We start from the raw sequence: 21,986 nt of genomic DNA, 5'->3' as shown, positions 1-21,986 counted from the left end.
CCTGTCATGTAGCGTTCAGCAGTTTGCAGGATCCAGCTGTGCACGCTGCTCGTTGTCTCCAGCTCTTAATTATGCTGTCACACTTCCCTGTCTCTTTAGATTTAACTGCTATAAATTAAAATGGATTGCAAAACTGGTGTGGTTTTTCAAGGCATGAAGGGTTTCCAGGAGCGATGAGTTTCTCCTTGCATGTTGCTACTTGGGGATGCTGTTATGGATTTGAATTGCTACTGTTGGCAAACAAAAAATGATTTGAAATGTATTAGCTGGAGAAAAGTGATTTAACCTTCAGGCTTCTAACAACAACATTTATATTTGGTGTAAATTGCTTGGAGCAAAATCTCTTTTGCAAAGAGGATTATCATCAGGAGTTCAGTCTGGCTGTAAATGTGCCCATCTTTGAATCGCAGGGTTTTATTTCTTTATGCTGCATTAGCTTCTATGGTGCCTGTACAAAGGGTGGATTATGACCTTCCTTTTAATTCTGTAGCTAAATGAGAGGAGTTTAATCTTTGTTTTTGCTGTTAGGTGATGTTAAATAACTGTGGAAGTTCAACAAACCATAAGGAACTTTTAATTTTTCTGTAGAACAGCTATTTTATCATCCTCTTTGCTTCATTTTCTGTCATCAGTAAAATCTCCCTGACTTCATAGGCTACACAGATCTTTCTGTGCCTAAAGACCTTTGGAAATGCATTATGTAACTTCAGTGCCTTCTTGCTGGTACTTTCTGCTTGTTTGTGTCAGCAGCGCTGTTGTCACGAATGGTGTGCAGTGTTGAACTACAGCCATTTTCTGCTCTGATTCACTGTTGCTTATTTCTGAAAATGCAGGAAATATTTTAAGTCCAAAGGCTCAGATCTGTGCTAATTCACGTTAATCCTCATTGAAACGTTGGTTATTGCAGTAGAACTTCCCTGGACGTGAGTTTGGCCAACAAAAATGAAATCAAGGGAGCTGAGTGACCTTCTGGTATTACTGAGGAGCCAGGAGTTAAGTCAGTATGATGTCAAACAAGTCCCTATTTCAGCTATTTCTAGCATGCTTTGTGTGTACTTTCTGATGATTAAACAAGCAATAAATGCTTTCAGGCAAAAAAGCACGTACTAGAAATAATTGCTTTTATGTATTATAATTACTTGCCTACTTTGGAGAATCTCTGTAATTCATTCTGAGACAAAATGTAAAAGAGAAAATAATTATATGAAAATGTATTGTTCAGGCATCCCCAGTGTTCAGTCCATTTAAAACTCATAAAATAATTAATAGACTGAAGAAGTAAATTGATGAGACAGAAGTAGTATGTGACTACTTTATATTACTTTTTCTGACCTCAGCTATACAGTTTCTCTGAAACAACAGAGGAATTTTTCTTTCTCTGCATGTTCCAGGTTAATTATAACTCTTCCAGTATCCTGATTAAAGAAAACTGTCCAATCATATTTTCACCCAAGATTAAATATTTATTTTCAGAAAGTGGCCAAGAATTAAAGGACTCTTGCTGTCAGTAGCTTTGTTTCAAAAACTATTGCTTGTCATTTAGTGTAATTTTGGTTGAAGCTGGTTCATTGCATTTAATATGATGTCTGAAAGACTCATTTGAACAGGCCAGCCCTCTTGTTTATGGAAGTTACGTCCCTGCATAATGTTGTGTAAGAACAAGCTCATCAAAACCAGCCTAAGTACAAGGAGATGCCAGAGAGACCATTTTTGAATCTAGATGTACATTTATAGGCGTATGATGCTTTGGTTGTGCCGAGAACTAATTTTTTTTTTTTTTTTTTTTTTTTTTTTTTTTTTTTTTTTTTTTGTTGAAAAGACAAATACTTCCAACAGATAAGCATGTGAAATGGCTGAAATGGCTGCTGTCCTGTTTGAATAGGGCAGTGATCCAAACCATACTGAAATATTCACCTCTTCCAGCCCACCTCCACTGCTCATCCTCCCTTTTGCTGTCCCTCCTTGACCCCTGCGTCCACGGGGCTGCTGTGAGCAGTGGCAGCACTCAGTGAGGTTCAGGTCCACATATCCCTTCCCACCACTCTGGCTCTGAGAGCAGCCACTCTCTGCATTACACCATTCCAATCTGAATGCAGATTTGGCGTCACTGGAATATGTGGAAGATGAGGTCAGTGGAGTAGTTCTGCTAAATATCAGCTCAGTCATACCTGCCCTCAGTGAGGGGAAGTTCTCCTGTGCTGTTCAGCTGAGGATACGAGGGTTGTCCTTTGCAGGAAGGAAGTGTTAGGTTGGTAGGATTAAAATTCCCACCTTTCTCTTTGCTTGTCCTTTGGCACAAGATCATGGCTTTGTTTGTAATGCAGTGCTGTAGCTCGTCCTTTCTGTTTGATCCAGAGGAGACTGTGAGAGGCAGCAGTACCCTCAGAGCAGCTTGTGTCTGCAGAGATGCTCAGTGGGATGCCTGGCTCAGTGGGATGCCTGGCTCGTGTCTTTTTTCATGCTCTGGCTGGAGATGAGTCAGCATCAGAGAGCTTTGTGCTGCTGCAGAGATGCTGTGCTCAGTAATTCAGGTGTCATCAGTGATTACTTTCCTGCTCTGACTAGTGCCTAAAACATCTGTGTTGCCTGCCCACACTCCCTTGAAGTGGGCTTCAGGAAGCCCTTGTGTGGGCTTTTCTCCACAATTCAGTGGCTTTCTCACCTTCAGTCAGATTTGGAAGAGCAAGGAACCTTAGCCTATGGAATAGTCTTTATCCCTCCGTACCTCACTAAGGGTCACCTCACTGCAACTTCTGACCATAGTTCAAATAGTTCTACCAGGCACTTAATCCTTTGTAATTTAATTGACTGGGAAATAGTGCTCAGTATTGACTATTTATTCCTTAAAATGAAAGGCCAGGTATAACCTTCTGCAGGAAACAACGTGAGTGTAAAAAGCCAGAAAGGCATGCATATAGTTCTCCCTGGTTTGAAGTAGACTTCCAAAGGGTGAGGTCAATAGGCATTACTTGTGTCACACCCTTTGACCTCAGAAATCCTCTGATTCCTTAAAATCTCCATATGCTCTTCAGTATTTCCTTTACAAAGGCCAAGCACAATCAATAAAAACAAAGAAAAATCAATCACACTCTTAAAAATATAAAAAACCAAAGACAGTTGTACAAAATAAAAAATTCAAGACTAAGTTGAAAGGAAAATATCTTAGCAATCCTGTATATAGACTGGAATCTGCTTTTGAACCTGGAATGTAATGAAATCCTCTTTAAATTTGCTTGAACAGTGGAGATTGAGAGATCTATCTGAAGATAGTGGAGATTCAGAGATCTATCTATTCCAAATGGCAGCATTCTGGTTTTTGTGTCATGAACTCAAAACATGACTTTGTTTGTGTACATTAAACAAATTCACAGATTTTCTTTCCTGATAATTAGCATGGCATCTGATAGGTACGAGATTTTTATAATTTCTTCTGAAGCTCACTTAGGAAATAGAAAAATAAATTGTTGTGCAAAGAGACACAAATCTGCTCCCATAACAGGCAAATACCATCTCCTTTTTTGTGGATTTTTTTTTATTGTGGATGAGGCCCTGAACAACTGGATCCAACTCTGAAATTGGCCCTACTAACTCTGGACTGCCTAACTTGGACTGCTTTATTATGGAAAATAGAAAGGATGGGATTTTTCTTCACTTTTAACACTAGGAGGATAAGCCAGTAATCAAGAGTAACAGGAGATTGCCTTGAAAGTTTTGTTTTTTCAATGGCTATTTGGTACTTCCATTTTCATCATACCAGAATGGCTTGGGAGATGAAATTTTTGGGTTTGTTTGGAATCAGACATTCAAAATGGTCTCAGACTAGATGGAGAGAATCTCTGTGCAGCTATGTGCATGTTGTCCTTGTCAGAAATGCTTAATGAAACACGGCTGCATGGTTAGTTATAGGGACACTTCAAAGTAGTGATTTATATACTTAACTATTCTAGCAGGCATTGAACATCTGGCCAAAAGAAATTAAGCCCTTTTTAGATAACTGGAGCAGGGAACCCAGGTGAAACAGCATAATAAATTGATGTCCACACTTGGAAGACTTTCACAGTCACTTGTGCAGTAGTCTACAACTCTTAAGGCAGAGCAGCAGTGCTTAGTGATGCAGGCTGGAAATGCTCTCTGCTCCTGAAGTGTGGGAAGGAGACTAACTCCTCTGGCAATCTCCAAGTTTGTGGTGCAAACTCTATAAATGTACCATTGTTTGTCTTCTGGATACTACTTCAAAGCAAGTATTCAGTGGCTGGAAGTAGTCCTTATATTTTATCTTTTTATTTCCTGTTGTTCACTGGGATTGGTATGGCCTCTAGTGACTAAGGCCATGTGTCATGCCAAATTTCTGAGGTCTTTTGTCTTCAGCTGGCTAAACTACAACCTTCTTCTGGCCCTACACACCTTTCACACACTTCCAGGCTCTCCTGTCTTCTAGTATGAGGCAGTTTTTTTGAACTGGAACAAGATGTGAGATTTTGTTATAAATAAGTTAATTATCCAGTAGTTTTAACCTGTTGGTTTAACTTCCCATGTGGCCAGCTCTTTAATAAGAACAGGTTTTTAATAGGCTTAGATGAGCCTTCTGCATTCATCTAAGTTATAATCTAGACAACATCTGAAAGTAGGCTAATAACCAAATTTACTGAGCCAGAATACCCACAGCTATTATTTTTAAAATAGTGTCCCTGAGAGGTTATTCTGCTTGACCCACTTTCTAAACTGGATTCTACACCTGATGATTTGTCATGGATAAAGAAATTTGGGATTTTCACTTGTTTGATGCTGAGTACTGTGGTCCCAGGCAGCACTGGGAAAGAAAGGTAATATTTTGTTAGGCTTGAATCCCTTGTTTGTGTCTCTGAAGCTTCTGCTGGAGGAAGAGTTTTTCTGAGATACTTGAAGATCATCATTCTGATTCTTGATCATGTGATTGACAGCATTCTACTATTCTTGTGGGGTTTTTTTGTTTCAAATTCAGTAGTCTTTTTTCAGAACATTTACTGGTATTTTTCATGAGCCTTTTCCTTGCAGTGTGTGTTTTGTGCTTTATGTGGTCTGCCCTGCTTCAGAGATGGTTGTTTTGCTTGCATTAGGCTAATAAGGGAAGAGGGGCTTTTCTAAGAGGATTCAGTCTGGCCTTGTTTTGCATTTAATCAACTTAAGAGTTTGAATCAGGGTGTCTGGGAACATTCAGGCCTGAAACCATTGCATCTAATTAAAATATTTAACTGGGACACATCATGTGGGAGCCTGGTCCATGTCAGTGTCCAAAGGGGAGCCTATCATGTCTACACTCCTTAGAGTGAACTGGGATGAATTCTGGCTATAACAGCTCATAGGGGGTGGTGACCTGCACGTGGTATTGCAGTTGTGCAGTGTCACTGCACTGTATCTTCCATGAGGAAGAGCTTTCTTCATGGTGTTATTCCAAGCCAAGGCAACAGAAAAGACTGAGCATGTCGATTAGTGATGGCTGACAAGAAATGCCATAGGCACAGTGGGATTGAAGTGGAAAACACAGCAGTGTTTGTCAGGAAATCTCTCCTTTGTCTTGTAGGGATAGCTGCATGTCTTCATTGCTGCCACTTCACAGTAGCAGATAAACACTGTTCAGCACTGCAGTGAGCATCTCCTGCTGGGAGCCTTGGACAGCATGAGCTGTGTTTGACCTCTGTGTGCAACTGTGGTATCACGTGGAGAATAAGGCTGAGCTTGATTTTTTTAAGCTTCTTAGATATTTCTAGTTTATTTTCACAATAAAGAATTTTTAAGAAAAATAATTTTAAAATTGGCATTGACTGAACTAATTTGAGTTGAGGTGGCTAAAAAGGTTATCCCAAAAGCCTTTAAAGCTTTATTTCTGCATCTTCTCAGGTACCTGCTGCAGGAAGGGACAGAACAAGAAAGCACCATGTCTTCAGTCTCAGCTTACTACAATGGAAAGACAGTACTTATCACAGGAGCTACAGGTTTCATGGGCAAAGTGCTGGTGGAAAAACTCCTGCGCTCCAGCCCTGAAGTGAAAGCAGTTTATATTCTTGTCAGGCCAAAGGCTGGACAGTCAATGCAAGAGAGAGTGGCCAACATGTTGAAATGTAAGGTAAGTTCATATGGTTTATTCTGGAATATAATCTGAAATCTATTTAGCTGGGTGGAGCAAAGGGCTTCTATTTTACTCAGTTCATCAAGAACAAAATGCTGACTTCTGCTCTAACAGCTGTGTATTTTTGCTGTGTCTAAGACAAACAGCCAGAAGAATTGTACATGACAAACCTGTAAATGTCTGACTTTGATGAGTGCCACAGCCTTTTACACTGTAGCAATGCAATCTTTTTACTTCCCTTTTTGCATCACCTCTACCCATGTGTCTTGATCCTGTTTAGTTTGCCATCCCAGTGAGGAAATCTTTAGTGACAAGGAGGATGTCAAAGCCCTTTGCTATATTTAATGTAAACATTTGTATGGAGACACTGACTTGGCCTGAGGCTCCCAGGATTCTCAAGATCCTCTGGATCTTAAGCCAGTGATGAAGTTGTGAACTTGCTCAGACTCCTCCAGCTATGATAAATGCCAGAGTTCAAGCTCATGCCTAATGCTAGTGTGAATCTGTACATACCTGATGTGAAATGAGAGGAAGGGACAGATCTGACCCTAGCAGGCAAGAAATTACTTGGAATTAATCTGAGAAATGTCAACATATCTTTATGGAGTATTGGTCTAAAAGTTTAAACACGACTTGACTGGAAGAACCTCCTCCTTCTGCAGAAGTTAGAGGTAAAATAGGTGACTTGGAGACAAGTATGTTTGTCAGAAAACATGCTTTTTTCCTTTTCATGTTTTGAGGCATTAAGCTAGGAAAATCTTATGTATGTCCTAGAACAGAGTTTGTTTGGTTTTGGTGTGTTTTTAACAGCGAGCGGGTAGGTTGTTTTCATATTCAGGAAGATTTGTGAGTAATATAAAAAGGAAACAATCACATTGGTTGCTTTTTGCTAGTCTGACATAGAATGATTTAGGTTGGAAAAGACCCTCAAGGTCTTTGAGTCCATCTCTTAACCTCACACTGCCAAGTCCACCCTCAGCTTTCATCAGTGTATAATGTTTTTATCACCAACCAACAAAATCCCAAATGTGGTGTGTTTTTGCCTTTTGTGTTTTAAAACACTTGAGGAAATGATAAACCTAAGTATACACCAAGACTTCTGTAAGCTCTGTTTGCATTTTATGTATAAATACTACTATATAAATACTGGCTTATCTCTTCAGTTGGGCAGCACAGCTTGGAGGTGTTGTTAGGTGTAGGTGAGGTTCCTTAGTAGCTGTTTTATTGCTGCAGCAGGTATTAGATGTACCCATTTTTCTTCCTGGCATGTGTCAGCAGTTTCAGGCATGCCAACAGCAAACAGGACCTGATAACCTCTCCTTGAACCTTTGGCAGCCTCCTCCAACGTGTTTCAAATTAATAAAAGGAGAAGGCAGAGCTCTAAGTTAGGCTCCTACAGCCTTGGGAGGAAAAAAACTTCACAAGTCATCCAGGTCCTCCTGGTTCACCTTCCAAAGAATAAGATGTCTTTCTGATGCTGATCATTTAAAAATTACTCAAAAATCCTTGCCTAAGGCAGAAACCCTACTCTAAGGTGTTTGCCATGTACAAACATTGACACCCTTGCAGATTTTTTTTTCCTAGAAATGAAACTAATGCCACTAGATGTTAATTTAATGACATGAGGGCAGGAAACATTATTCTCAACATTTTTGCAGATCTTTTTCTAGTTGATCACAATCTAGAGACTGTCCTTTCATTTGCAATTGTGGTTTGCATCCTTCAGTTTGGGAAATCCCTGAGATGTATAATGAATAAAAATGCAAAACTTTGTTCCATATCTTTAGGCAGCATTCCCAATTGAAATTTCTGATCATAATCTCTTATGACATATGTTGTAGTAAGCACAGGAAACTTAAAAATAAAATCCTTTCTCTTATTTATGTGTATTATTTACATGTATCTTTATAATTTCTAAACTCTAATGAATAATGATTCTTTTTCCTCACAACTGATTTAATATTTGTATCTAGATTTAGGAAAACATGCTTTATTTTTTCTTTCATATCCTACCCTATGTAATGTTCCCTACTGACCCATGACACTTTCACTTTGCAAGTAACTCTTTCTTCTTTTGCATTTAGCTTTGACCTAGTATTATCCTCTGGATTTTCTTGTTTACACACCTGGAAAGGAAGTATTCCAGGAACCAAAGGAACAGAGAAATACCGGTTGCCAACTTCTAAATATTCTAAACAAAGAGATAAAATGACTATTTGAGAATGAAGTAAGATCAAAGTGAAGCAGATTGGTTAGTATTAGTTGCATAATGTTTAGGTTCTTCAGGTAGGGTCCTCTGGGGACTCCTGGTTTTTGGTAGTACTTAGAAATATTTTGAAAGAACTTGCCTAGATTTTTGATCCCTTTTCATAAATCTTTGTGAAATTTGTGTGGCTTTTATCATTATATCTACAGGGATTTAAACACTGAAGTGTCACATTTGTGCCCTATCTTGTTCACAGTGTGAACATGTGAATATGCTGGAAGATGACTCCTGTTAAATAGAAGAGCAGCTGTGGGTTACAAAAGGGTGAAACAGTGTGAACAGGCAAAAAACTTAATTTGTGCTTTTCAACAGCTTGTTACTTGAAATTTTTCAACTTCTGAATCCAGCATGGAAAGTGAAATACAGAAAATAGATTGGGCATTAATCAGAGCTTTGACTGCATTCTGTAGCTGAACAGGCATTGAAATTTAATATAAGGCTGCTTTCCTTGTGTCTAGTAAAATATGTTTTACATGCAGGTGCATTAGTGCATTAGTATTCAATGTATAATGAACAGATACTCAATTATCTCAGCATCAAATCCAAAACAAGCATGATGACCTTGCCTATTTATGAAAGGAGATGTTCTATTTTCCAGCAGCAAGTTCCTAAGGGAATCAAGCTATTACTCTGTGCTTAATGAAATGCCACGTCTGCCTTGCACAGAGCACAGCTGTTCCACAGAAAACCCCAGATTTCAGTATTGGCTGCTGCCTGGATGTGTCCAGAAATGTGGATCATGAAGCAGAGCTTGCCAGGGCTGTCTAATTGTTGGTTGATGGGAGATGTGTCTTTATCAGATGTAGAATTGTTTCAAGGAGCATTTTTTGCTGTCTGATCCCTCTGTTCACAGAAATGGGCAGGAATGCTTGGAGGGTTGTCTTGGATTCCCTGGAGAGCAGTTACTGGGCTAATTCTGAGTCACTGGTTGTAGCTTTCCTGTTGTCCCTGGGAGAGCAGAGCATTTTCCATGCCCTCCATGCAGTGAACCAAGGCCACTTGCTGCTGCCAGGCTGTTTCTCAGATACATTTGTTCAGTGTTCCTAATTAGAAAGATCAGACAAAGTGGGGAGTGGAAAAGGCTGTTATTAATGTCTCTGATAATTCAGAGAGAAAATGGGGAGGCTATGAATGAGACTGCTGAAAATGGGGAATTAGGTGTGCCTGTAAAATGCTGATGTTTTTTCCTGTCATCCAACCACAGTTAACCCTTCTAGTTACAGTGGATGCTACAGACCTTCTCTTCCCTGCAGTGCTTTGTCTGGAGCTGCACAGTGGGATGGGCAGTGCTATCAGCCACCTTTGTCTCTTCAGTATTTCCTCATGAAGTGTGCTGTGTTTATCAGCAAACATCCAGCAAGGCCCTGTTCGTTTCAGCAAATCATTCCAGATTTATCTTTTTCCCCTCCTCCTGTGACTTTCCTTGTCTTTGCCTCCTCATTCATCACCATAAGCAATGAAAGCTCTCCATGCCAAACCAGTGCAGTGCCACTCCATCTGGAACAGCATCCTTGGAATCTGCTGTGACCACTGTAGAGGGGCCTGAACTTGGATCAGGGTTAATGAGGTTTTAGGTTGATGGAACACGGTGGTGTTAGATCGTGGGTTGGACTCGATGATCTTTTCCAACCTAACTGATTCTCTGATTCTGTACATGCCCCATCCCTCAAAGTGTTCAAGGCCAAGACTGAAATAATATTATTTCTGTCTTCTTCAAACAGATGAGTTGTAGAATCATAGAGTCATTTAATCAGTTATCTTGGGAAAAAACGCTTAGGATTGTGGAGTCCAGCTGTTAACCCAGCACTGCTATGTTTCTCCACTAAACCATGTCCTTAAGCATCACATCTTCACATATCTTAAATACCTCCTGGAGTGGTGGCTCAACCACTGCCTGCCTGTTTCAATGCTTGATAACCCTTTTGATGAAAAAATTTTTCCCGATATCCAGTCTAATCCTTCCCTGACACAACTTGAGACCATTTCCTTTCCATTCTATCACTTGTTACCTGGGAGAAGAGACTGGCCCCTACTTTCTTAAAACCTCCTTTCAGGTAGTTGTAGAGAGCCATGAGGTATCCACTGAGCCTTCTTTTCTCCAAGCTAAACAACCCTAGCTCTCTAAGCCACTCCTCCTAAGACTTGTGCTCTACATCCTTTTCCCAAAGACATTTCAGACTTCAAGAAGCTGTGTCCCTTATATTAAACAGCTTCTCCTTGTACTCCTGCATGACTCTCTCCCTGAAACATTACTCTCTGATCACTTAGAGATGCAGTTCTGTAGTGTTATCAGCATGGTTCCTGTTGATCTTGCCCCTTAAAAGCAGAACTTGCAGTACTGGAAGCTCTAGGAAAAATTATGACCTAATGGTGTGATACGTTGTCTTTTATTAAAAGAAGCAATGCTGCTGAAACCCAGACAAGCCTTGGGAATGCCATTTGTCTCCAGGTCACAAGCTCTGCCAGATGGTGCAGAATTCAAACCTCAATTTTATCACTGTCAAGGAGAGGTCACAGTGTAATGCTCCATCTTTGCAAACTGTCTTCAGTCCTTCTGCTCCTGCAGGTATTGACAGTAGTAAAGTCAACTCTTTTTAAAAATAGACTGCAGTTGTCAGTTTCCTGCACCTGCACAAAGGTACACAGTAAATCACAAAGGAATTAAGAATGTTTAAATGATATAAGATTCTAAATGAAAAACAAGAACACAGTATGCTATGAAACTGTAGAAACGAGGTGGATTACTCTGCAATTGGTAAGTCATCGAAAGCAAAGATGCTTCTCAGTTCATTTCAAGTGTGTTCATAATTCTGTGAAGAAAAAATGTTTTGGTGTCACAACCTGATACATCAGTTTCCTCATCTTCCACTGGAAAGAGAAACCCAGCATGAATCAGGGTAGTCCAGCATCAACCAGGGGCCACCTGCCTGGCAGCAGCTGCCAGCTCAGCAGTCTTGATCCTTGCAAGGTGTGTGTACAGAAAAATTGCCTTGTAGCAAGATCTTTATGTGCAGCTCAGCTTTCTCTGTGCCTACTTGCTCAGCTGCACCAGCAAGGGGGTTAATGGTTTCTGTCTTCATGTCATTCTATACACATACCTACCACCTGCAGAGCAATCTGTAAAAGCTGCCCCTCACTTTTATCTTTACTTCGTGGTTTCATGCAACTTTTCTGTGGCCTGGACTGGAATCACAATAAATCATCAGATTTCAGAAGGGGTTTTTTGTTTGTGTGAGTCTTTTTCCCCTTAAAATCACTTCATGATGTAAAGTAGATCATGATCTAAATAGCAGCACCTCCAGGAGAGAATACAGAGCCTCATATAGAAGCATTCCAGAAAAATCCCAATAGCCAATTGTATGCTAATGCATGTGCTGCTCATGCAGTAAAGTTTTTAAAAAGCTGGAAACAAAGGAGAATTTTCTCAGTTTTACGTAAGTTAGCTAACAAGAGACGTTCATGTTTAAATATTAATATTCAGTTACTCTGCTAAATCTGAAAAGACATTGTGGTTAATAGTATGCTGCTGTCTGAGAACTATGATGGTCAGACACCTCATTTTGTCCAAGGAATGTTATGGACAAGCTTCTTACGCAGCAAGCACAAAACTGTGCGCTGCAGCCCAAGTAACACATACACATTTGTACAGACACAAATGCACACAAATGCACAAGGGCACTCTCTTTCAAGCTATCCATTTGTGTTTTATTTAGTGGTGGGTATCCCAAGGGATTTCTGTGTTAGTGAAGATTTTGAAGTGAAGATGCTGCCAGCTGATAAATGGCAAAGTAAAAGTTCATCCCATGAAGCAAATGAGCAGACAGTACCTTGAGAATCATGCAATTAAAAAACATCAACAATAAGATTTTCTCTTGCCAGTAACAGCGTAGAGGTTGCAGTTAAACTGCATTTGCTGCCATCTGTAAAATGAAATGCATTTTTAGTGCTCCACAAGCAGTGATATTTTGGGACACTTACAGCCTGTAACTTCACAATATTTTTTCTTTAATGTGCAAGGGTGTCATGCAGAAGAAAGAGGGAATCTCATAAGGGAGATAGCAAACTAAGATTGCAGTTGAGTCACAGCTTTAAAGGATCTTCATAACATTGCTTGAATTTGCTTTTATGCCTGTGTACTTTTTGGTTTGCAGCCAAAGCCCAGTTCCTGGAATCAGTAGAATTTCTCTTGTTACCTTCATTTAGCTTTGGTTGAGTATCTTGTGAAGGGTAGTTTTCAAAGAGGTGATGGGCCCAAATAAGTAGTTCACTAGTTGTCCTTTTAATTCTGTGGCATTTCTGGTGTTGTTCTGGATGATTACATGTCTGAGTTAGATTCCCTGCCAGTATTTCAACTTCAGATGATAGTGATTTAAACACAGAGAAGGTGTTTGGTACAGAAATGAAAATTCAGTTAATCACTCTTCTAAAACTGGGAAGCTGTCTGATTCCAGCCTTGGAGCCTAAGCAAGCTAGACAGTTTCTGGGTTTCCAAACTACCAAACCCAAGAAGTAATTGTTTTATTGGTACTGCTCTCATCCACCTCTTTCCCCATGTGATTGCATCTCAACTCAGCTTTGTGTGTCAAGTTGGAAATGGAAGTGGTATTCTAGTGTTAGAATTTTTTCATGTGACTAAAGGGAAGCTTTAGATTCTCTAATCTGCAAAATTTATGCCAATCGGAGATCTCTCCATTCAGAAAGTTGTGCCTTTCCAGGTCTCCTTGCTAGAAGAAAACTTCCAGCATCACCACCACTGCTGTCTAGATTTACTAAAGGAAAAAGTCAAGGAAGTGGGAGAGTGAGCATGAAAGGGATAGAGGAGTTCAGCATGGCATTTTCAAAGAGGATGGGAAAAGAACAAAGGACGTTGAAGAGAAAAGCTCTCCTACGCAGGTTTGAGAGTTTTACATCAGTAGCAGAAATCAGAGCCATTTCCCAGCAGCTTTTGCTGGCAGCAAGGCCATGGAGCAGCGTCATTAGAGAAGTCCTGTTGGGCATCCTTTGTAAGCTGCTGATTCCTCCTGGATCCTGGTTTTGCTCAGGCACACAGGAGAGCTGAGCTTTTAGGCAGCTGCACAGCATGCCTTGTGTTCAGAGTTTTGCCAAGTGACCCGTTCACCAACAAGGCCTTCAGCAAACACGTTTTCAAACAATGTTTGTCATTTTGCTGGAGCCTGGGACTTGGCTCTTGATGTGTGTGAGTTGGCACAATTCCTTTTTGGGCTGTTGCACTTCAGAACCGCTCAGGACACCGGCGGAGCTGCTCGTGTACCACAGCTCATCTGTGGGTGTGGGTTCTCTGTTTGGAATTGGGGCTGGATGAGGACAGCTGACCTCAGACAGCCTCTGGCTAAGGGCCTCTAAATCATAGCTAAGGACACAGGCTCATCTTTTTCTGGAGTGGATTGGCAGTGGAGCCATCAGTCAGCACCTGAAGAGCAGAATTGGCTATTTGGTCGTTCAACATAGTGTAAAGTTAACTCATGTTTTATCCTTTGTGTCTGATTTTATTCCGTTATATCCTCAGCTGTTTCTTTCATTTTTTTTCTTATAGAAAGTTTTTCTGTTTTTCTAAATTATCTCTGGCCTTCCTTACCAGTATTTTTTCTTCTCTGGCAGCAGACTGGGAATGATGAAGGCTAAGACCAATTTTATCAAAAGACCCTGTGTATGGGTTGATTGGGACACCCTGCAAAGAAACACATTTTGTTGTCAACACAGCAAAATCCTAAAGATAGTGGGGCAGAATCTTTAAACTTCTGTTTTTACTTCCCTCTCAAAACCTGATCCCTGGCTATTACATGGATAAACAAAGTTGTTGAAATACTGGGGAAAAGGAGGGGAAGTACTCTGATCCTTTGGGCCTCTGAGAGAGCTCCCATTTGTGACAGGGGTATGTCCTGATATTCACAATCTGGAGCTTTTGATCTTTTGAGTGTCCCACAGCTGATCCTAAAATCCATCCTCTGGAGGATCACGCAGCTTAAAAGTTGTTTGGAGGTCATCTTTGGCTGCAGTTTACTCTGGCAAATCCAACCTGCTGTTTTTACTGCATTTACCAGACCCATAAGAACTGCCAAATACATTAGGGAGATTGCTTTAAAAAACTGTGAGGTTCTGACTCGTGTTGTTGCATACGCAAATCAAAATGTCTGAATTGTGCCAAGAGACCCAAGCCTGAAAATTGAGCTTTTGTCATTTTCTGGGGGCTTGTATTAGGCCTTTTGTTTTCTTCTAAGGGAGCTGGGAGCAAGAGTATTAATAGTGTTGTAAATTCATTTTGCTTCTTGAAATGAAACAGCTCTTCTATTCAAAGTTAAATGTGAGTGATGGTGTGACTCTGAAGAGCACAAACTGTCTGCAGCCAGACTTCCAGAATGAGCTGGTCTGACTCTGCAGAGGGAAACCCTATTAATTCTGGGAACAGGGATGATTCACTGCTGCACTCTGGACTGTGGAGGTGGTTGTCCACAGCCTGCTGTGCTTGCCTGATTTGTGTTTGATCTGGAGATGGCAAAGGGAAAGGGTTGCTAGTCTAGCTAAATATTTTTAAAATCAAGGCATGATTTATTCACTCAGTTGAAAATTATTATTAGACTGATTTTTGATCCTATATATATTCAGTTACTATAAGCTTTCACTTCTTTTCATTGAAGAAAGTTGGTGTGTCTTTAGTGGTGCATCAGTCTTGTATTGCAGTTTTGGGTCTTTAATCCCAAATTCAAGGAGATTGTGTTAAAGTGGGTGCCACTGAAGAGTTAATAGAAACTTGCCTTGTGTTGTTACAATCTGAATTGGGTGAGTTTTGCCAAGTGTGTGGCTTATTATTTATATGACTTAGACGAGAGAGAAAATTCAGAGTGATCTCCTCATACATGAAGCTTTGGGATAGTCAAGTGTCTGATTGCATCAAGATTTAAAAGCAGGGACTGAGCATGGGATGTCCTGATGGGACTTCTGGGCACAGCTGCAGTAGAAATAGCAAATATGAGTAACAAAAACAAGCACTGACTTGTGGCTTGTTTAAAAACAAAACAAATCTTTGATACTAACTAACTGTGTGTGTACTTTTGATCTCCATTATTTTGTGTCTTCTCATCTTTCTTGTCTATTTTGCCGGTTGTCTCCTTGTGTTGCCATCTCATCCTGAAAGTGGGATTTCTTACCTTAGTTTAGGAGCAAAGGTCTCTTATTTTGGTTTCATATCTGCAAAACACTAAAATGTGTTTTCAAGCCTTCAATCTACTGCTGAACTCAGCAGAACAGGAGCCTGGATCTGGCTCTAAGCTGGACATTACTGGAATTACAGTTGTGTATACTACTTAGTACTTAATCTATATAATAGAATATTTACAGTGAACAATCAGTATTTTCCTAGTTGGGAGAGGAAAAAATGCCTCCCCCATGTTTTTCTGGGATAGAAAATATGGGTAAGGACAAGCAAAATGGACTTTTTTCTTGAATTTCCTTGATTGCTTTGGTAGAGCTACAAACCCAGGGCCCTAAAAAGAGGGGGGGGGGAAATCCCCAAGCCCCAAAATACTCTTCCAGAGTAAAAATTTACTATTTTAACTATTTCAGGTTTTTATTTTTATAATTGCAGAGCTAGAACTCCTGAGTTACAGCAAAAATTTCTAGTCAGTTGCCTGTTTTTTCCATGATATTCAAAATTTCCCCTTTGGATGAAGCAAGAATAAGTTACTTAGGTTCTCTTTTTTTTAACTGAATGCATCTTGAAAAATTAGGGTTTCCAGAAGACTCTGTATTTGCCTGAAAATTATGTTAATGGTTTGTTTATTAAAATTCTGTCAAAATCTGCTAAAACACACACCACTGTCCGTATGGGTAATTACACCTCCACTCAAAAGTGTCATGATACTTTCTGTAAGATTTTAGTCTGACCTCTTTAAACATTTTTTGGAAGTACCTCACTCATTATTCTAGGTGTTCAGGTGTAAAGCAGGCAGTGAGGACACAGTGAGGGATGCAGAAAGATAAGAAAAGGGCTTATCATTCTTCAAGTGATAGGCTCATGTGTCAGAAGACCAGGTGAATACAACTGTGCCACTTCTGGCATTGTATGTGTGCCCACAACCAAGGAATTAACCACCTGAACTATCCATCCACAAATAGTTTCAGCACTGGGAAGGGCATTTCCATACAAATAGTGTCAAAATTCTCAATGGTGGAGGAGGGAAAAACATTTTTATGGGTAGATTTCTACTTGGGGGAGGTTGCTTGCAGAAAGGCAATAACCTGTTCTGAAAGCTGATGTGTTCCTTGTTGTGCTGTATCCATTCCTGGAGGCACACTGTCTCCCTGATGGTTGGCTCCCTTTTGGATGTGGGCAGTTCCCAAGCTGCTGCCCTTGCTTTGATCTCCAGGAAGCTGACTTTTATTAGAACTCTATGTGTGGGTATGTTTTGCAGCAAATTTCTTTGCCAGAGGGGTAATGAGAGCATGAAGAGCTATGTATTCCATTTATTTCAGAAGCCTTCAGGATTTCTACATTCTGGAGACACGGCTGAAAAAAAGGGGCAAATGCTTCACCCTTTGTCAGAGAGGGCAAGAGGGATAATTCAGGCAGCTGCAGACCAGGCAGTTTTAGTTCTGTCTCTGAATAAGAAAATCATGGTGTGAATTTTTTGACACATTTCTGGGTATGTGAAGAAAAAGGAGGTGACTTGAAGGTCAGCATCGATTTGGAAAAGAGGTGACCTAATTGCAGCCTTCCAGTACCAAGAAATATGGAGAGACTCAGCTGACGAGAGCCTGGAGTGACAGGACAAGGGGGAACAGTTTCAAACTGAAAGAGAATAGATTTAGCTTGGATATTGGAATGAAATTCTTCCCTTTTAGGGTGGTGAGGGCCTGGGACAGGCAGTCCAGAGAAACTGTGGCTGCCCCTGGATCCCTGATCTTTAAAGTCACTTCCAACCTAAACCCTTCCATGGTTTTATGATTTACCCTTGGTACACGTAGCTGGACCAGTCTGGTCCTGTGATAAAATAGCTGAATCTGTGGATGAGGGGAAAGCCATGGGTAGCATTTACTTTGTCAATAGCAAAGCTTTCCTCAATGTCTCCATCAGATTGCCAACATGCAGATAAGGTTGTTACAGTCAAGGTGGGAAAAAGGAACCTGGCTGGACATTCAGACTGCAAGAGTTTAATGGCTCATGCTTTGCCTGGAGGTCACTTATAACCAGAATTCCCTAAGGGTTTGTCTGGGACCTTACTCTATTTAGTACCTTAAAAAGAGAAAAAATCTCCAGGTTGTAGTGCATTCTTTGTGCCACAGGCTCTACTGATAACTGGAAGGGCTGTTATAAGTAATATCTAACTCAGGAAGCTGGAGAAGGGAAACAGGATCTGGATCTCTCAGCTCCTGGGTACTGGTAGCTTTCCTAAGTCTTTTTATACATCCTTTGGCTTTTGCTTTTCTGCCTTTGCTGGGCAGAGTTCATTACAAGGAATTTTCTGTGTTCCACAGGTCACTCCCTAAACAAACCTTAGTGAGATAAGTTCTTCCATCTGCCTCAGCATGTCCTGGCAGGGTGTTTCAAGTCACAGGAATTACTACACTTGGCGATAGTGAAGCAAGTGAGTGGCTGGCAGGAAAGGGATTAAAACAGAGGCAGTGCCATTTACATGTTCACAGTCCCTGGTCCTCATGGGGGATTTCAGCCATCCAGGGAGCAGGTTATGAAGGACAAAGCCCTTCCAGTGCCTAAAGAAAGCTCATGAGAAAGCTGAAGAATGACTTGAGAAGATATCAAATACATCAAAACTTCATATTCTTCCTCCAGGATAACTGTTTAAATATCTAGATTAATTAGTTACTCCTTCTATCAAATACATTATTTTTTTCCCTCTTTTAATGTGGGATAAACCAGATGTGCATCTTACATATGCAGTCTGTCAGAAGCTCATATGAAATTTGCAGTGAGTTCCAATTTCAACAAATGTGCTTTAAATAAAATACCTACTTAGGCATTTTCCTGGAGTAAGGCTTATTTGACCTGTGTCAGTAGAAAGCAAGCGAGGAGCTTGTGTCTCATGAGTTCTGATTTTTTCAATCCAAGACCTGTAAGAGCAAGGTTCATCTTCCCCAGTTAGAATACTAAACTGTGAAATCTATTCCCATGCTGTGGGTAAAGTTCCACAGCCACAGAATTCCACATTGTGCTGCCAGAGATACCCAGGATGTGTTTGAGAGCTCATTCATGTGGCTGCTTGTTCAAATGTGCTCTTGCCAGCTGGTTTTTCTTCCAAACTTCATGCTCATGGTGCAGCTCAGCTTTCCAGGTACACTATAAAAGTTACCAAAGGGTGGGGCTTGTAACTTCTTCTAAAATTGTCACTTGACTACTTCCCATGCCACATTCTCTCCACATTTGTGGTATCAGGAAAGTGATGCATCTTTTTGATGGGTAAGGCCAAACCATACAACATGCCTTCTCAGAGATACCCTAGGGTTTCCTCTCTGAAAACAGGGTTTGCTATTTTATTGTTGTGAAGGTAACAGAAAAACTGAGATAGGTTTGGGGTTTTTTGTTTGGTTTGTTTTGGAGTGTATATGTTGCTTTGTTTGAGGTTTTGTTTTGTTTTCCAGAAAGGGCAGAGAACAATAAATAAATGTACATGTAACTATTAGTGTCATAAAGAGTGTGGTGAAACATAGAAATAGTCTGCAGAGAAAACCTGTATTGTCAATAAGAATTTGAAAAGAGAGGTGTAACATCACTGGGTGTATCCAGAAAGATAAGGGGGGGAAATACAGGCTTGTTCAAAGAGAGATAAGACTCTCTTCTTCTTCTCCATCCTTTTTGATTCATCCATCTCCTTCATGCTGTCACCACACAGGTTCCTCAAGGATAGGATTTTCTCTGCATGGGGCTCTTGCTTTGTCCAGTGAAGAAAGGACAATCAGGTTCTGATTTCTCTCTTTCCACCAATTTAAAGTTCTAGTCCTTGCCATTTCATATCCGTTAGCAAAATAAATGACCATCCTTTTTTATATCTGTGTGGAATAAATAGAAGGCTTTAATCACTTCATAAACACCTGCCAAAATATTGATTTAAGATCTCTTCCTAGCATCAAATGACTGGTTCTTTAAATATAATCTATTTAAAAGATTTACACTAAGAAAGGATGCACAAGAGATCAAAGCATGGAATTTCAGCAGGGGGAAGAATTCTTGTATGTGAAGGCTTATGTGTACTAAAAATATGTTGTGGCACATAGATTTGAGTCTCATGCTAATATTTTTAACCCATTAAACCTGATCCTTTAAAAGACTAGTGTCTCCCCAAATCCTGAGTACTGATTTTGCTTGTTTCTGTTTCATGGTGAGCAGAAATACAAACTGATCAAAGGCAATGGGCTGGGTTCTGTTGGGATGTCCAAAGGGCATCAGGACTCTGCACTGCAGCCTGAACAGGAAGGGAATGTCGAATACAGCAAATTTGCTTCAATTCAGAATTGTTAATGTACTGCCTGTATGCTTTTGATGGAGTTTTATCAAAGGAGAGTCTCAGCCTTTAGGGAATGGTAATTAGATTCTTCCCTGTCAGATTTTTTATATGCACAGTACATTGAGTGAGAGGACAGTAACCATTCTTAGCAGCATGGAGACCTTGAGCTTCCATGGCATGGAAGCAGTAAATCATTTTGTCATCCTTCCAAAATTCTGCCCTTCAGCCTTTCCTTTTGAAGCTTGGAAGATGATTGCTGTGCCCTTCCCCTATCACTTCTTCCATTTCTTTCTGACAGACAGGATTTGCTGCTTTGGGGCCTTGCAACCCATTTCCCCACTTTCCACTAACCCCAGAAATTTCTAGTGAAGGTTTTGGTCAGAACATCACTCAATTATCATCAATTCTAGCTTTACCTTTTCCAAGTCAACCCTGCCCTAAATCCGGTGTGCAGCTCTGCTGCTCATACCTGTTTAATAATCTGCAGTTCCTTACAGCCATGATCTGCTCAGTCCCATCTTCACATCATGGAATGGCTTGGCTTGGCTTGGCTTGGCTTGGCTTGGCTTGGCTTGGTGTGGAAGGGACCTTCAAACTCATCTCATTCCAGCCCTCTGCCATGCTGGAACACTTTTCACTAAACCAGGTGATATTAAAGGCCATCTCCTTTCAGGAAGCAAAATCCTTTATTCCATGCCACTCTGTATATCTTTGCTGCCTCTCAGTATGATACAAATCTCTTATTCCTGAGTGTCTGTCCTTTTCCCAAACGGGGTTAGCTATTTATTTTGCTTTTCTTGCATTTTTTTGTGTGCCTCTCTTCCAGTTCACAGCTGAAATGCACTGCAGAAATATTAGCTATGCAGCCCATGGACACCAACCAAAAATATGCCCTGTGGTTTGGGATTTGTCCAGCTGGGAAGACATCCCAGCAGAACTTCCTCATATTTGTGTCTTGATATGCTGAGCTAACCCCACATTTGCTTGTGTCTTACTGAAGTGGTTTAGGTGGTATCTATATCTCCATAATGAGAAGTAATTATAAAGATATAGATCAGTTATTGAGTTGTTTGATGGAGACAATTCTCAATTTTTACATCAGGCAGCTGATGTGTTTCAAAGGTTATCATTTTACTGGGAGCCTCAAAAGGGAAGGTGTTGGCCTCAGATTGTTATCTTATCAAATAGGAACATATTTAATGTTTATTGCTGTGAAATATTAACCATGAATAAACAGTGTAATTTGTTGATGGACATATTCCATCTCCTGAGGTACACTGCAAATACATTCACATCCCTGAATAGAAGGTGTGTCATGCTGAGAACTGAAATGCATACAATGTTCACCATCAACTAGGCGAATTTTGCTGCAGGCTTTAAGTGAAATGACAGCATTTTATTTCTCCAACAATTTCAGTGATTAGTACCAAAAATTTTACTGCTCTTTTGCTACCCAGTTTTTTCATAATAATATACTATCTCCAGGTAGTTTAGCTCAGGAGAGAAAGGCGAGCTCTTATGGTGTTCTGGCATTCCTGTTTCAATGATATGATTGGAAAAGTTTCACCTTTATCCTCATAATCCAAAATTATGGATGTCTAAAGGGAAAATTCAGGGAGTAAGTGTTGCTGTGTGGGAATCAAGGAGGCCATTTCACAAGGGCAGGTTCAGCTTGTAGCAGCTTTGGTGTTTGTGCTTTCTGCACAAGCAGGGCAGGTTTGCTCCTGTTTTGAGGTTATTAGGCCTGGATCATCACCCATAATCATGTTATTAACATGATAAAGCACAGTCTTTAATCTCTGCTCCTGATTGCCTTAGTCACCACTGGGTGCATAAGCTGAAGGAGTCGTGTAAAGTACGATGGAAAGACACAGAAAATGTTGTCTGTTAAAAAAAACAAAACATGAAAACAATACCTACTTGTATGCCCAATTTTTATGAGTGAAGCAGCTGAGGAGGGAGGCTGGGTATTCTATGGACATAAAGGGAATAGCTGCTAGAAATTTTCTCTGGTGTCTGAAGGATGATATTAATAGCGTCCTTAAAAAGAGCCATACCAGCCTCCTGCCATTACCATGGGTTTGGAACAGGTAGAGGAGCTGCAAAAATACTGCAGTCTGAGCTCAGGTGAATGTCC

At 40.4% G+C, this 21,986-nt stretch overlaps 1 protein-coding gene across 3 annotated transcripts in view; it reads left to right on the top strand.

Annotated features, from left to right (window-relative positions):
* The window catches only part of FAR2 (fatty acyl-CoA reductase 2), a 119,917-nt gene that overhangs the window by 51,498 nt on the left and 46,433 nt on the right, over positions 1–21,986 (top strand). For all 3 annotated transcript variants that reach the window (XM_056516416.1, XM_056516415.1, XM_056516417.1), the window contains exon 2: positions 5,878–6,103. In XM_056516416.1, the coding sequence (XP_056372391.1) occupies positions 5,915–6,103 (189 nt within the window). In that variant the 5' untranslated portion in view covers positions 5,878–5,914. The remainder of the gene's footprint in view (positions 1–5,877; positions 6,104–21,986) is intronic.

This window comes from Oenanthe melanoleuca, chromosome 1A, assembly GCF_029582105.1.
Source record: "Oenanthe melanoleuca isolate GR-GAL-2019-014 chromosome 1A, OMel1.0, whole genome shotgun sequence".
Classification (NCBI taxonomy): domain Eukaryota; kingdom Metazoa; phylum Chordata; class Aves; order Passeriformes; family Muscicapidae; genus Oenanthe; species Oenanthe melanoleuca.
This window is presented reverse-complemented; position numbering and strand designations above follow the sequence as displayed.